This window comes from Trachurus japonicus, chromosome 23, assembly GCF_045865225.1.
Source record: "Trachurus japonicus isolate A0001 chromosome 23, Traja_1.0".
Taxonomy (NCBI): domain Eukaryota; kingdom Metazoa; phylum Chordata; class Actinopteri; order Carangiformes; family Carangidae; genus Trachurus; species Trachurus japonicus.
In genome coordinates this window covers 12,357,872-12,372,215 of record NC_140929.1, presented here as the reverse complement: position 1 = coordinate 12,372,215, position 14,344 = coordinate 12,357,872, and the positions used below count along the sequence as shown (strand labels likewise).

At 40.9% G+C, this 14,344-nt stretch overlaps 1 protein-coding gene across 26 annotated transcripts in view; it reads left to right on the top strand.

Annotated features, from left to right (window-relative positions):
- wnk1b (WNK lysine deficient protein kinase 1b) overlaps positions 1-14,344 on the top strand; it is an 83,293-nt gene that overhangs the window by 37,517 nt on the left and 31,432 nt on the right. For all 26 annotated transcript variants that reach the window (XR_015035063.1, XR_015035062.1, XM_085769311.1 and 23 more), the window contains exons 3-7: positions 1,837-2,009; positions 6,852-7,072; positions 8,298-8,455; positions 13,186-13,274; positions 14,020-14,159. Coding sequence is in view for 24 of the 26 variants with exons in the window: in XM_085769311.1 (XP_085625437.1) it covers positions 1,837-2,009; positions 6,852-7,072; positions 8,298-8,455; positions 13,186-13,274; positions 14,020-14,159 (781 nt within the window). In the remaining 2 variants the exon portion in view is untranslated. The remainder of the gene's footprint in view (positions 1-1,836; positions 2,010-6,851; positions 7,073-8,297; positions 8,456-13,185; positions 13,275-14,019; positions 14,160-14,344) is intronic.

Below are 14,344 nucleotides of genomic sequence, written 5' to 3'. Positions count from 1 at the left end.
GTTCAAATAAAAGCAAACCAACGACAAAATAACACTGATTTATTAGACGGGTGAACAAGCACAACACAGACTAGGCTCAAATGAATGTCTGACAGCTCTAGCAAGTGTAAGAATGCACACACACGCGCACACCAACACTTCTTTACAAGATCCAACCTGCCCACACTGCCCTTTGCATCGGTGTTTATTGACGAATCGCTGTCAGAGCTGGAATGCATGTTAAACTCTGTGTGTGTGTGGATGCATCGGACGTTTTCTAAGAAGCTATTCTTGACCAGGATGAAGAATGTGGACTGTAACTTTCATTTCTTAGCTTGTTTTGGTCGAGCTCCCACTGGGTGCCCACGACCAGCGCTAATAAAGACTCGCTTAAAGTTTGGTGTGAAGCAAATAAACAGACAAGAGGAGCAGGAGCCAGTGCCTCAGGCTTTGAAGTGTGTTGGAGTGAAGTGCAGTGTGTCCGAAATCACTTTCTTATTTACCCATTCGCTAATCGACACTTAATTAGAGCTGAAAAGTCAATTAATTGATCACACTCATTGATTATTTTATAGTCGGATTATAAAATGAGGGGGAGTGAACATCCGCTCAGTTCAGACAGTTCACAGGATAATCACAGCCGTGCTGATTGATGTTCAGTCCAACATGACTCTCACTCATTTATTTGGCCGCGCCGACACAGATGGTTCTGCAACCGGACTGGCACCACACCGTTGCTAAGCAACACAAACATTTTCCTGACCCGCTCACTAACTTGCTGCAACTGTGTTTTCATGTTACCTCAGGTGTGCGCTGAAGTATCCAGACTTATTTCCATCCCTTCATGCTCTTTTGATGACCAAGCATCATTTAATTCAAAAGTTATTTATGGAAATGCATTCATCCCTGCTAAGCCAGTTAAATACCAAGTGCTAATTAATGCTTGATTAACAGTTTAACTAGTTAGCCCGCTGTAATTTGATTAGATTTACATTTCATGAGAGCTGATATAAAGCAAGACAGCACCGGGATTTTAACCTTAATGTTGTTATCTAGCTTGGATTGTTAAAAAAAACTGCATAGAAGAATTATTTACTTCCAGAAATAACATTTGAGTTAAATGATGAATGAGTCTCTCTCATCCACTTGAATAACTCTGACTGTACTGTTGTATAATAATCAATGAAGAAAATAATTATCAGATTGAGTTTTGTTCCACTAGTAGCTGAACTACTTTTACTTCACATGTGAATACAGACAATCCAGTTTATTTACGACCCCGCCTTATTTACTCTTTTGCCATCAAGTTCCTGACAGAGAAATGAAGCAGGTATTGTGCAGATGGGGAAAAAAAAAAGTCCAGGTGAAAATTCAGCCTGAGACTCGCAGTAATGGATGTTCATGGCTGCTTTGAGTTTAGATGAAAGGACAGTCTACTGTTTCATCCATGTCCAAATCCCTCCCTAGAGCTGTGTTTTAATGTTATCTGGCAACATTTTCTGATGCCTGGTACCTGGTTTCATATTTCACTGTACGTTGTATTTTAAAAGCATCAGTGGTGGATTTAAAAAAATGTTTTGTACCCTGTTGTCAGGGTACTGCTGTTGTTGCTGTTTATTGTTTCTCCTCGGCTCCTCTCTCGCTGTCGTTTTTCTCTCCTCTTAATTAGCTTCCCTCTCCTCCCTTCAAAAGCTCTTCCTGCTTGATTTGATTATAATCACTCTCACTATAATCATGTTGTACTATTAACACAACGTGCTTTGTTTGAGTAAATGCTTCTACCCTCCAGATTTCAGATGAACGTTTCCTTTGCATTGTGCACCTATGACTAATTCTCTCCCTCTGTCCTGTGTGTAGGATCGTAAGCTGTCCAAGTCGGAGCGACAGCGCTTCAAAGAAGAGGCCGGGATGTTGAAGGGTCTCCAGCATCCTAACATTGTCCGCTTCTACGACTCGTGGGAGGGGCCCTGCAAAGGAAAGAAATGTATTGTTCTGGTCACAGAGCTCATGACATCTGGCACGCTCAAAACGTGAGTACATGAGAGTTGAAATAATTTTTCCAAAATGTTACTTCAGGGATTGTGGGAGAGAGCAAAAATGAAGCTACCCAGAAAAAGCGGTGTCTTTTCTCACAGAGATGAGATAAATAAAGAGAATAGACTGGAAGGTAGTGTCACCACGTACAAAACATCCTGGTAACGATTTTACAACATTAGCACAATAATAGCATCTGGCTAATAAATGATGCTTTCAATAGATTCCAGAAAAAGAGAGCTGTTCATGCTCAGCTTATTAACACGGCAAACAAAACAGGTATTTGCGCCGATCACACATCATTTTCCCCTCTTTGCTTTTGAAGAGCAGTGTCATTACAGATGATGACTCACCTCCAGTGCTCCAGTTAAAGTGTAAAAAAAATTGCACACACTCGAAAATACATATGCCCCCCCTCCCTTCCCCCTGTCACACCAATCTGCACTTTTTCCCCTCTATTTTCAACTTTTCAAACGCTCTTTCACAGCAGTGACGTGTGCGCCTCACATCCCAGCATGAAGTCTGTACCAAGTGCAGCTGTTAGCGGGTTATCTAGTCTGTGGTGACTGATGACAGGATGTGTTACATTGGACTCTCTCAATTATTATATCAGCTTTGAAATAATATTTTGAAATCAATTTCAACCAGAACGAGTGGGTAAAGCTGAGGAAGCATGGGTAGCCTCCTCTCTGTGTGGATGACAGACTGTAAATCAGTGGTTTGTATGTCAATAACAGGGGCGTCTGACAGTCTCCCCCCCTCCCATCAACTCACTGGGGAGAATTGATGTGTCTGTGGCTGTCATTGTCCATGCCATGACCGCATGCCAGTCTCTCTGCTGTACAGAATAGATGTGCGACTGTGAATGTGCGAGCGATTGTTTGAGCTCCTGAAACAATAAAAGCTGAAATGTGGGGCGAGTGGCACACAGAGTTGCCCCCATGCCGTGCATCGTGGGACATTGGCCCACCTGCCAGCTGCTGCTTCTGCTGCAGATTCCTCTCATTCCTGACAGAGAGATGGACAGAGGGAGAAATCAATTGAGGCATGTGTGTGTGCGGGGCGGGTGGATTGGGGGGGTAGACAGACCGACGACCAGACTCAAAGTAATATACAGTTATTTTTAATCAGAGGCAGAAAGAGACAGATCAGAAGCAGACAGGTCAGCAGACAGAGATGCAGTCGGCCAAAGAGGCAGATAGATGCACAAATAGAAAAACACGACTAGGTATGCAGATTAAAGACAGAGTGACTAATGAACTAATGAACTACCTGTGACCACAGAGTGAGAGAATTAATCCAGCAGCACAGTCCTATCAAGGACAGTAGCTCCCTCCAGTGGAAGAGGGAAAAAGCTCCATGAATCTGTTAAGAAATGAAGTAAAGTTAACAGTGTCCAGCTCCCCATTGCCTCCTTCACTAATTTAACATTAAGGACAAGATTAACTGAATTGAATGTTCACAAGAAAATAAGACACGATTTTTGTGACAAAAGCTTGACAATCATTCCTGAACTCCCAAGTGTGTCAATATTACTTGGATGATGTGTTATCAAAGGAAATGAATTAATTATATTGTTCGGTAGCTCAAGGGCAGAATTATGTTTAGAAAAACCAACAAAATTGTGGATGAAATTACTTAAATTAGTTCATTGAGCCTGTTCTCGTTCGATCAGCATCTGCAATCCAAAAATACGCAATTTACACATTCACATAAGTTGAGAAAACCAGCAAATATTCACATTTAAAAGTTGTTTTTATTTAGTTATTTTTGACACTTTTGATGGTAAGACTCACCTTACCAGTGCATCGGTTTACTCTTTTTAAGTTCCACCAAACATAAGTTTGTGTGTTGGTGGATGCATGTACATATATGAACAGATTTGAGGTTGCGGAGCGATTTGGCCGTTGGCCAGATGAAGACTTGGAAAGGAGCGGGTCGCCTGTGCTCTGAAGTGGTGGAAAAAGTACGAGAGCTGACGAGAGGGAGGACTGATAGTGAAGGAGAGATGATGAGGGTGGAAACACTGGCCAGCCTGGGTTCAGAGCATTAGAGACCCCTTATCTGTGTGTGTGTCCTCGAGTGTGTGTAGGTGTGTGTGTGAAACACAGAACGAGGTGTGTGTCCTGTTCCTGTTGATGCTGCTGTGTGTATAAATGCTCATTCATGCAGGCATGTATGTACCGTTCACATACTGTTTATACAAATAGATATTCTAAAAGCACAAATCCATCAAGGTGTTTAGTTCTGTGTTGAAAAGAGAGCACGGTTGACTGACTGTGTGTGTGTGGGAGATGTTTTGTGCAGTGTCACTCCAACATCGCATGCCACAGCATTTAACGTGTCTGTCAGCACTGTTCTGACTTCAGAGAGGGAGGGAAGGAGCACAGAGGAGACAGGCGAGGTAGAGGAGTGAAGGGAAGGTGAGCAGAGGAAATAAATGTCGAAGAATGGAGTGTGATGGACTATGGAACTGGGTGTGAGGAAGAGGGTTCGGCTGGAAAAAGGTTTTAGTGTAAACACTTGAGTTTTGCAAATGTGGATTTTGAGGTATGTTCTCTTAAAATTAAGTCCCCAAAAGATTATTATGTCTGTTAACATGTTCCATGCCCTGCAGTGGGAAACTCCTTATGAAAACATTTGAATCCATCCAAGATATTTTCTCTTTAATGGATTCCTCCTTGTAAGACGGAGAGAAATAGTAGCCTATACAAGAAACACACAGCACTCACTATATAACTGAATAACCAACTCTGTGATATTTATAATTTTGATCATACTGTAAATAAAAGTTGATCCTGGAAGTTTTATTATGTTAATTTTCTTGTAGATCATCATCTTCTATTTATAGCTGTGCTGCTGTGGTATTAACATTACAGGGCAGCAGCTGCTGCAACACCAACAGCTACTACTTTATATCCATCTATCTACTTTATATAACTTTACCTGTTGTGAACCATGTAGCTTGACCAATAATCCTGATGTAGCTACTTCATTGCAGTGCAGAACAGAGGACTCACTTGACATGGTTATTCTAGCAGAGATGCTGCCTCTCATGTATCAGAGGGTGTGTTTGATGCTGCTGCGACATCCAATAGGAAATCACCTCCCAGTGCTTCCTGTGTACAATGGGGAAAATTATAGTGGCTGAAGTATCATAAGCATCATAATTTATAAATTGATCATTAGTCTTAGGTTAAAAAAACAGTTTTCAGTTTGTACTGATTCCCCAGTTAGAATAAGTAATGTAAGTATAATATATATAGTCCAACTGAAATACTATGGAGCTCAACTCAACAGTCTGGGGTTGGGTCAGAACAGATCGGTCTGTGATGCTGAGTCCAGAGTTGTCCAAGCTGCTCCTCATCAGCAAAGACAGATCTGCAGTTGCAGCATTATTAGAGCAGCTGTTGACACTCAGGATCTGTGGAGCCGTCGGTGACGCTGGAGTCAGACTCAGCGATGCTGTCTGGACTCGGAGCGGGCAAACGGAGACGGGCTCCACTGGTGAAGTTGACAACATTCTTCACTGGGTCACTCTGTTGGGTCAGTCAGCTACCAGTTACTCACCAGGACCATGGGCAGATGGAGGCTAAGTTAAGTTTAAAGTGTGGTATTGAATTAGATGCACTAAACAGAACAAGGAGAAGATTATTTTGAGCTCTAGGAATCAAATAAGAAAAATTAGATTAAATCAATTTGCTCTGCCCACTGTGACACAGTGCAACTCTCACATACCTGCACTGTTAAGCAAATCAAAAAGATGATGAGGAACACACCCTGCTTACTACGTCTGTCTCCGTGTCTAATTGGCGCACAGCTGGGCGGAGAAATGACCCAGCTGTGGGGTTTCTTCCAGTTTTCTTCCTCATTCCACACACACGTACAGTACACACACACACACACTACTGTATGCACCAACAAGGCAGAGATCTGTGTTAGCTTCATCGCTGCCTGGTGACCTGTCAAAAGGTGTTTCACAGCTTTCCACCCAGTGCATGCTGGGATGGGTTCCAGACCCCTAAAACTCTGGACAGGAATAACTGTGTAAAGGCAGGGGATGACTGTTAGGAAATACTTAAGAAATACTTAACCCTACCTATTGGACAAGTAATGGGCAACTGCACAAAATCAAATGTGCATAGGACAATCAGTGGGAAAAATGTGCCATTTTCATGTTGGGGTAAAAGTTATTTTTGCTTGATGTAATGTGAGAATGACTAAAAGAAATGGTTTTAAAAAGTTAAATATCCACTGAAATCTAATGTATGAATTTGTAATGTCTGTTTTCAGGTGGTATGTCCAGATTCAGTTGGATGTCTATTTTAGTGCATCTAAAGACCTTGTCACCACAGAAACACCAGAATCACTGCCTTTTTTGTGTGTTGTTCCTATTAAGGTAGAATTGTTTTCCCCTTTGGTTGTGAAAGCTTTAATCTTTAATTGAAGCATTATCCATGTTTCCGCTGCATCAAGATCTTATCTGACTATCATCTGCCTCTGCATGCTTTGCTTTGGTGAAATTATTCTCCGCCTTGGTTGGTTTTTAATGTACTGCAACAATATTAGTGTAGAATAAATCAGTTTGAAGTGTCATCTGAGGTTTATGATATTTTATATGAAGCAGGGCAGCTTTGCATTTTGTGTTGGTTGAATTGCTTCATCAGTCTGGTTTGTTGGCAGTTATTATGTCGGGACAAAGGCCACTTGAACAGAACACACGGCTGATGATTGGCTGTTACAGGGCAGAAACCGCCGCTCTCTTTATGTTTTCGTACACCTGATCCCTCCCTGTTGAGTGACATGCTCTCCTCTTGTGTGATATCTTTGTCCCGCAGCTACCTGAAGCGTTTCAAGGTGATGAAAATCAAGGTTCTGCGTTCGTGGTGTCGACAGATCCTCAAAGGCCTTCACTTCCTGCACACCCGAGCTCCGCCCATCATTCACAGAGACCTGAAATGCGACAACATCTTCATCACGGGGCCCACGGGTTCGGTGAAGATCGGGGACCTGGGCTTAGCCACATTAAAGAGGGCCTCCTTTGCCAAGAGTGTGATAGGTAGGACGACACCCAAAGTTACCTCATGCATGTCATGAGTAAATGTTTACGTTTGTGCAGGTAAAGAAAGTGAAACAACCGATAGAATTGATGTGAGCTTATCCCAACAATAACCACTTTACATGCACTTATTCAACTCTACTTAATGTCCTAATTGGTATTGTACTGCATACATTGAAATGAAGTGTCTCCAGTGGTATGTGCAGTACACATTGTTATTTACAGTAACATAAAACTTTAGCAGAGACATTATCGTCTGTATAAAGAAATCAGAATAAACAAATAGTATAAAACAGAAGTATAAAAGCAGAGTGACTAATGTAGTCAGTTATAGTGCACAGAGTTGGGGTATTAATGCACATATACAGGATAGGGTTGCACTTGCGCTTGTGCAGAGGTCTCCAGTGGATAAAACACAGTCTTGTATAAGCAATGGCATGAGCACATTTATTCTTTACACACACCACACACACCTACTGCAGATTAATTTAACTGCTTCTAAAATGTCGGGTTGTTAATGCAAACTGCAGTTATATGAAACACACACCAGTCAGTCTACTGGTAAGCTAGGATTAAGCTGTCTGGAGACGTGACGGCTGCACACACACGCACACACTAACACACCCTGCATAAAATACACAAGTGAACAGAGTGTCTGTTCTGCTCCATGTAATAACTTGGCTGCTTCCCGGTAGTCCAGTCGACCACAGGTATTCTGGTCATCACACAGTTTCTGCATACACAATACACAAATGCACATACTCTCATGCACTCTGGGCTACAATGATATGCTTAGTGAATCTCACAGCTGCTTTGTAGTAATTAGGTAACCCTCAAGTATGAAGACATCTACACTGAACACCCACAGGGAGTTTGCACTTGTGCCTTTCCAGCTTGTTTACCTAAACTTCATAGTGTGAGATTTAGAAGTGTGTCTTGGTTTTATTTTCTTGTAAACTACTTTATGATCCAACAGAGCCATCAAAATAAAACATCTAAAAGCATTCAAATGTGTTTTTATTCAGTACGTACAGTACTATATTCTTATCTATGTTCGTGCAAGTTGTAAAGACATTCCCACATGTGGAAATACTCAAAGCAGCTGATATCATCCTGGTTTCCATAGCGATGATGCTCTGTAGTATGCGTTTCCCAGAGGGATGAATGAAATAAAGCAATATCCAATTACAGAACCTCTATTTTCCTCTGCTCTCCTTTTCATCAGGTACCCCAGAGTTTATGGCTCCAGAGATGTACGAAGAGAAGTATGATGAATCCGTAGATGTCTATGCCTTCGGGATGTGCATGCTGGAGATGGCGACCTCAGAGTACCCCTACTCTGAATGTCAGAACGCTGCCCAGATCTACAGGCGGGTTACGAGTGTAAGTCTATACCTGCACAGCTGGGGTAAAAACGACTTCTTTCCAGAGTCTCAGGCTCTGAATGCTGATACTGTGGAGACACCACGCTGCGACATTCATGTGGTGAATCTAAAAGCCAAGCTTGTCTTTTTTTCTTTTTTTTTGTCTCTAATCCCATCCTCCTCTGCCTGACTCTCTCTGCCACTCCCTCACCACACTTGTTTACTGACTATATTAATAAGTTTGGCATGAGCTGCAGGAGATTCAGTCATATGATGGTGTTTTTGCACTGATTAGCCTCTCTCTTGTTCTCCAGCCCTCCCCACCTCTCTTTTGCAAAATAAAAAAACACACACACACATCATTGGCTACGTGTTTTTCACCACCACTAGAGAGCAGTACTGAGCAAACGCTGTCACAAGCAATGTTCCCTTCATCCTGCTGTTTTGGCCTTGCACAAGTGGTTTTACTCTCACCGAGTTGGAAATAAATGAAGTGTTTCTGCAAACAAAGGCTTTGAAGTAAAAACAAACAAACAAACAAACAAAAAAATATATATTTACCTGTATGTATTTATTTCCAATATCCAGAAAAGGCTCCAAAATACTTCTCCACTCCAACTCTTCAAACACCACATCAGACCAAATCTCCATTTTTCTTGTGGCTCTCTTTAGTGACAGACAGAGAGGCTCTTTCGTCAGCCCATCTGACTGATATGCTCCTAATTCCTCTTTAGTTTTTGTAACATTTCCAGACTGAGCTAAAAATTTTAGATGACAGTTGGCTGGAAACACTAAGAGTAAAAAAAAATATCATAAGACAGAGGCAAAAACACAGACAGAGAGGACAACAGATGCAATCACAGGCTTTTTTTTAAATTAAGTGCTGCTGAGGTCATCACCCAACACACAGAGAGGGAGAGGGAGAGAGAGGCAGATGCAAACTCCCTCCCTCCTTTTCCTCAGGGGACTGAGTTCAGCTCTGTGCAGGCTGACAGTGATGCTTAATGGACCATAGGAATTTACTAGAAATCTCTCTCTTTTTTCTGTTCAACCTTCTGTTCTTCCTCTTTTCTCTCTGCATCTCCCTGACTCTCTCTTCTATCGCATCTCTCATTTCAACCTCTGTAAGCTTCAATTAAAACTCGGACTCATTTTTAGCGTTGGCACATTTTACTAGATTAAATTCAATTTTAGCAAAAACATTCATTTCAAACAGAGGAGGGATTAACACCAGTGTGCTAAACAACAGGGTTATTTATAGCTGATAGATGAGTGCAGCCTCCCGTTCAGCTAAAGCAAGTGCTGCTGTTACCTCAGTCAAGACTTACCATTCAAATTTAATGGTAACTTTAGACACACACTGGCAGTTGTTGGATTTTTCCTTTTAATTTGAATACCAGGAATTAAAACCTGCCATGACCTCTACTTCACTTACAGTACGTTAGATAATGATAATCACACAAGGGCTGCATTAGGACCAGTGTTTAGTCTTTAGTCCTGATAAATGTTGTATTTGCAGGGTTTGATCCTAGTGTTATACACATTTTTTACTTTAATGTGCCCATGTTTCAGTATTTATTGATCAAATCCTCACAGTGTTGCTATCTGCCTCCCTGTGTCTGGCTCTCTCAATTCAATTTACAAGGCTGATATCAGCAGAATAAATTCAGATAGTTTATTTAAACACATGTGTCCATAAGGCCGCCCTCCTCTCCTACCATGTTCCCTCCGCTCGCTCTTACGAAACTGACATTTCTTTCCCAATGTAATCCAACCATATTTGATTATCTTGGTGACCTCTGTCTCTGGGTTCACGGCGCTGTGTGTGATGTGTTTGAGTGATAACTTAATAGCAGTAATCTCATCTACTGGAAGCAACATTTTTGCTCAGATCATTTTTTTATTCATTCATCAAAATATTTAGTCAAATGGCCAACTCCAGTTGTCCGTATTCGTTATTGTCACTGGCAACAGACACACACGTACATGCGCACATGTGCAAACTTGTGACAACCCCAGGATGCCCCAGTCACCTGCTTCCTCTAATTTTGCTGCCTAATCCATGCTTACAGCTCTCCACCCTCTATCGCTCACACTGTTTCTCCTCAGTTAACCCCTCAGCGGTTTCCTGCAGATGAGTTATCGAGCAGTTCTGAAAGTTACCTGGTGATTTGGTGCGATTTAATTTTCTGCTCAATTACTTAAATGTTATTTCAGGAACTTTACAAAGCAGTAAAGTTCTACAGTAAAATCTTTTTCAGACTTCACCATTGCCGTCAACTTCAATCTGAACTGGCTGATTTATTTTGTCAGTTGACTGGTGGTTTTTATAACCTTTATTTATTCTTGAAGACCATTGAGGAAGGTCCTCATTTATAATGGTGTCGAGAGAACAACAAATACAGCAAAGAAGAACGAGAGTTTACATAAAATAAAATATTAGAAAACAGGTAAGAACACAGTCAAACAATCATTATCAAGTACAATTAAAACAATTACAATCCAGGTCTCACAACAAGGATGAAATTACTGGGGCATTGTCAGATTAATCGAAATGGCAAGCAGAGAAAATAATTTCAAATACACAGAATTACCAATATTTTTTGAACTACTGGGTAATTCAAATTAAGGGGTCACAAACTAAAGAGTTTGAATTTTGGTTTAGCATGAGCAACAAAGTGAAAATATACTTTAATAAACATTTTAACTACGTATACATAATATATATTTTCACATGATTATTTCAAAATAAAATACTCTATTTGATATTGATGTATAATTCATACAGGATTAAAAAGTCCTCTATGTTATTCTGGATGACTGAAGTGCTTAGAGAGTCAGGATTGTGTGGATAGTCTTTATGGCTCATCCTCTTATACGTTGACATACAATGCTGTTGACATGTTTCATGGTCCCTCTCCTCCGGGAACATTCCTTACCGCCAGTCAGCCTTGTTAAACTAAAATCTAGCTTTCTCCTCTCTCTCTTTCTCTCTCTCTGTCCATCTCTCTCCTTCATCCTCCCTTCCTCTGTCAGACTTAATACCATTACTTCCTCCATCAGTCCTAACTTTGTTTGGTTCTGTAATCGCAGTGAGTGTGTGTGTGTGTGTGTGTGTGTGAGGGACATGGAGGGAGAGAGAGAGGAAGAGAGAGAGAGAGATGGGGGGGGTGTTATGTAATGATGAACTGGGGGGTTGCAGAAGAGAAACAGGCCAAGAAAGTAAAGGAGGAAGGGACGGCGGCCTGAGGAAAGAGCAGAGGGAGGTGGTCATTCGCTGGCACAAACAGGTTGAGATAAACAGTCAGTCCATCTGTTTGGCACCCGGTCACTTTAGACTAAAAACTTTTTTCAAAGACATCTGTCAGTCAAACTCTCCAGTCCACTTCTTCCAAGGTAAGTTATTGTACTCAGCCTTTATTTGATGGTTACTTAAAGTAACTGTTTTCTCTTTTACTTTGGGTTTTTCCTGTTTTCCATCGCTTTCGATCCGTCCACAGCTTCAATATTAAATGTATACATTTGTTTCTAATATATCTGTTAGGAAAAAAGTTATAAACTTCACATGTTGAATGTCTTGAATATTAAATTGCAACCAGTTTGGAGATAAAATACTCTGTCAAATATACAGTATATATCTATATCTATATCTATATTTGACAGAGTGAATATAGTATTTTATTGTTGCTCACTCCCTCTTATTTATTTAGGTTTTAGGTTCAGCTCCCTACTTGTTGCTCTTTGTGCTGGTCATTAAGATGCCTTCTGGTGAGTAGTGTAGTTGAACTTCTCTTCAGTGTTGGGCGAATGCTGGACCTGTTATTACGTTTTTTTTAGCTTTAGAAGTTCCTTGGCCACAGTCATGTACTGCACCATTTTGGCACTTGAAAGCAACTTAATTTTTCATTCGTCATCACTGGGCTGCATTACGCTAATCGGCTGTGTTATGTTTTGTGTTTTAACTGTTTCTTTTTCTTCTGGGTGTGTTGCACCCTTTTCTGTAGGAAGAGTTTATCATCTAGCTTCAAAGTGTTTTTATTTTTATTTGTCTTATCTTTCAGTATGTAGTCCCATGTTCTTCATTGGCCTTGAAAGGTTGTGCTACATTATTTATTCCAGAGAAGTCGTTCACTTGCATTAGTGTGGGAATTAACCCTGGATCAAACTATTACTGTGCAGTTTCACCCTGCAGGACCTCTACGTCCAACACTATTAAAGCAAATAATTCATTTGCATGTATTTCACAGACTTGGAGGAGGTTTAATTTAATTAGCAACAGAAAGTCTAGCAGTATATAAAAAAACATTTGGCATCTGTCTTTTCACATGCTCCAGTGTGTTTCACTTTTTACTCAGTTTTTCCTGTTTTATCTGTCCTGTTATCCATTTACCTAAGAAGTAAGAGAGGTGAGCATGAACTGTGGTACTGTGGCTAATGGATGGATTCATGGATATTGAAATATGAGAAATGGCTCACAAACAAATCAGTGGTATATTCTTAAAGAAAATGACCCTCAGGTGTTCACAGAATGAATGTACAGCACATACAGTATGGGAACAGTACGTTTGTGTGTGAGTGTGTTCAAAGCCAAGGTTAAATCCCTGCTGTGCACAGGCAGCAAAGAGCAACTCTTTGTTTTAGTCCTGTGTAAAAAGCCTGAGTTTATCCTCACTTATGTTTGTCTCCTTGTGTTTCTCTAAAAGCTTCCCTGTCTTCACTGCTCCTCTCTGTCTCTGTGTGATTTGGCAGGGAGTGAAGCCTGGCAGTTTTGACAAGGTAGCCATTCCTGAGGTGAAGGAAATTATAGAGGGCTGCATCAGAACAAACAAGGACGAGAGGTGAGTCAGCAAACACAAACAACCGAATCTGGATCTGTTGACGGAGAATGATTCCCTACATTTGCATTTGCCTTCAATCTCTAAAAATAATCATCATCATCATCACTGCACTCAGCAATGTCTCAAATAAAATTCATGCCTGAGTTTTATTGTGCACTAGTGAGACTGAAGAGTAAAATCCTCTTTTCTCTAAATCCCGTTCTAACTCACAGCTTCTTGGTCAGAAATAAGAAGAGCTCTGTTCTCTCTCCCCATGCTCAGTCTCTGCCAAAATATCCACCATAGCCTCTCGTCCGCTTCTTTAGAAACTTGACCAGAGCTTAGACCTTCTCCCCCTCTTGCGCTCACTCCTCTTTTCTTTTCTTTTTACTTATTATACAAATCCAGTTACCTTGGTCTTTTGGTAAAGAACAGTCATCTGATTCATTGTCCTGTCGCAGGAACACTGGGGGTCGTTTTTAGGATTACTGAGTTTTCTCCCCCTCCTACAGGAGCCATCAGGAGCTCCCAGACTGCAGTGCTAAATGACAGAATGTGAAATGTATGTGGAAGGCTGTCTTTGGGCTAAATGCAGTCAACATGTTGTGATTCCCAGCAGATTAATGAAACACCATGTCTCTCCTGTTAGCTTATAAATTGGGCGTCAGCTCACAAGGCATTTGCGGTCTTTTCATCTTTCGGTCTTCATCCGTGGCTGTTTATCTTCTGTCCTCAAGTCGGTTTTTTTTGTCTCTTGTTCCTCTAGGTATGCCATAAAGATCCTGCTGAACCATGCGTTCTTCCAGGAGGACACAGGGGTCAGGGTTGAACTGGCAGAGGAAGACGATGGGGAAATGATTGCCATCAAACTTTGGCTCAGGATAGAAGACGTCAAGAAGCTCAAAGGCAAAAAAATTGTCTTAATTTCATTATCTCAATTAATACTTTTATATTTAAAAGAAACTCCAACATGAACATCTTTTTAAAGTCTTGGTCACATGTGGTGCATATTTAAAATCATATCTGTCCTAATTTGACAAATTCCGAAATCAAAGTGGTAATTTTGTACAATAAAATGATATTTACACTAT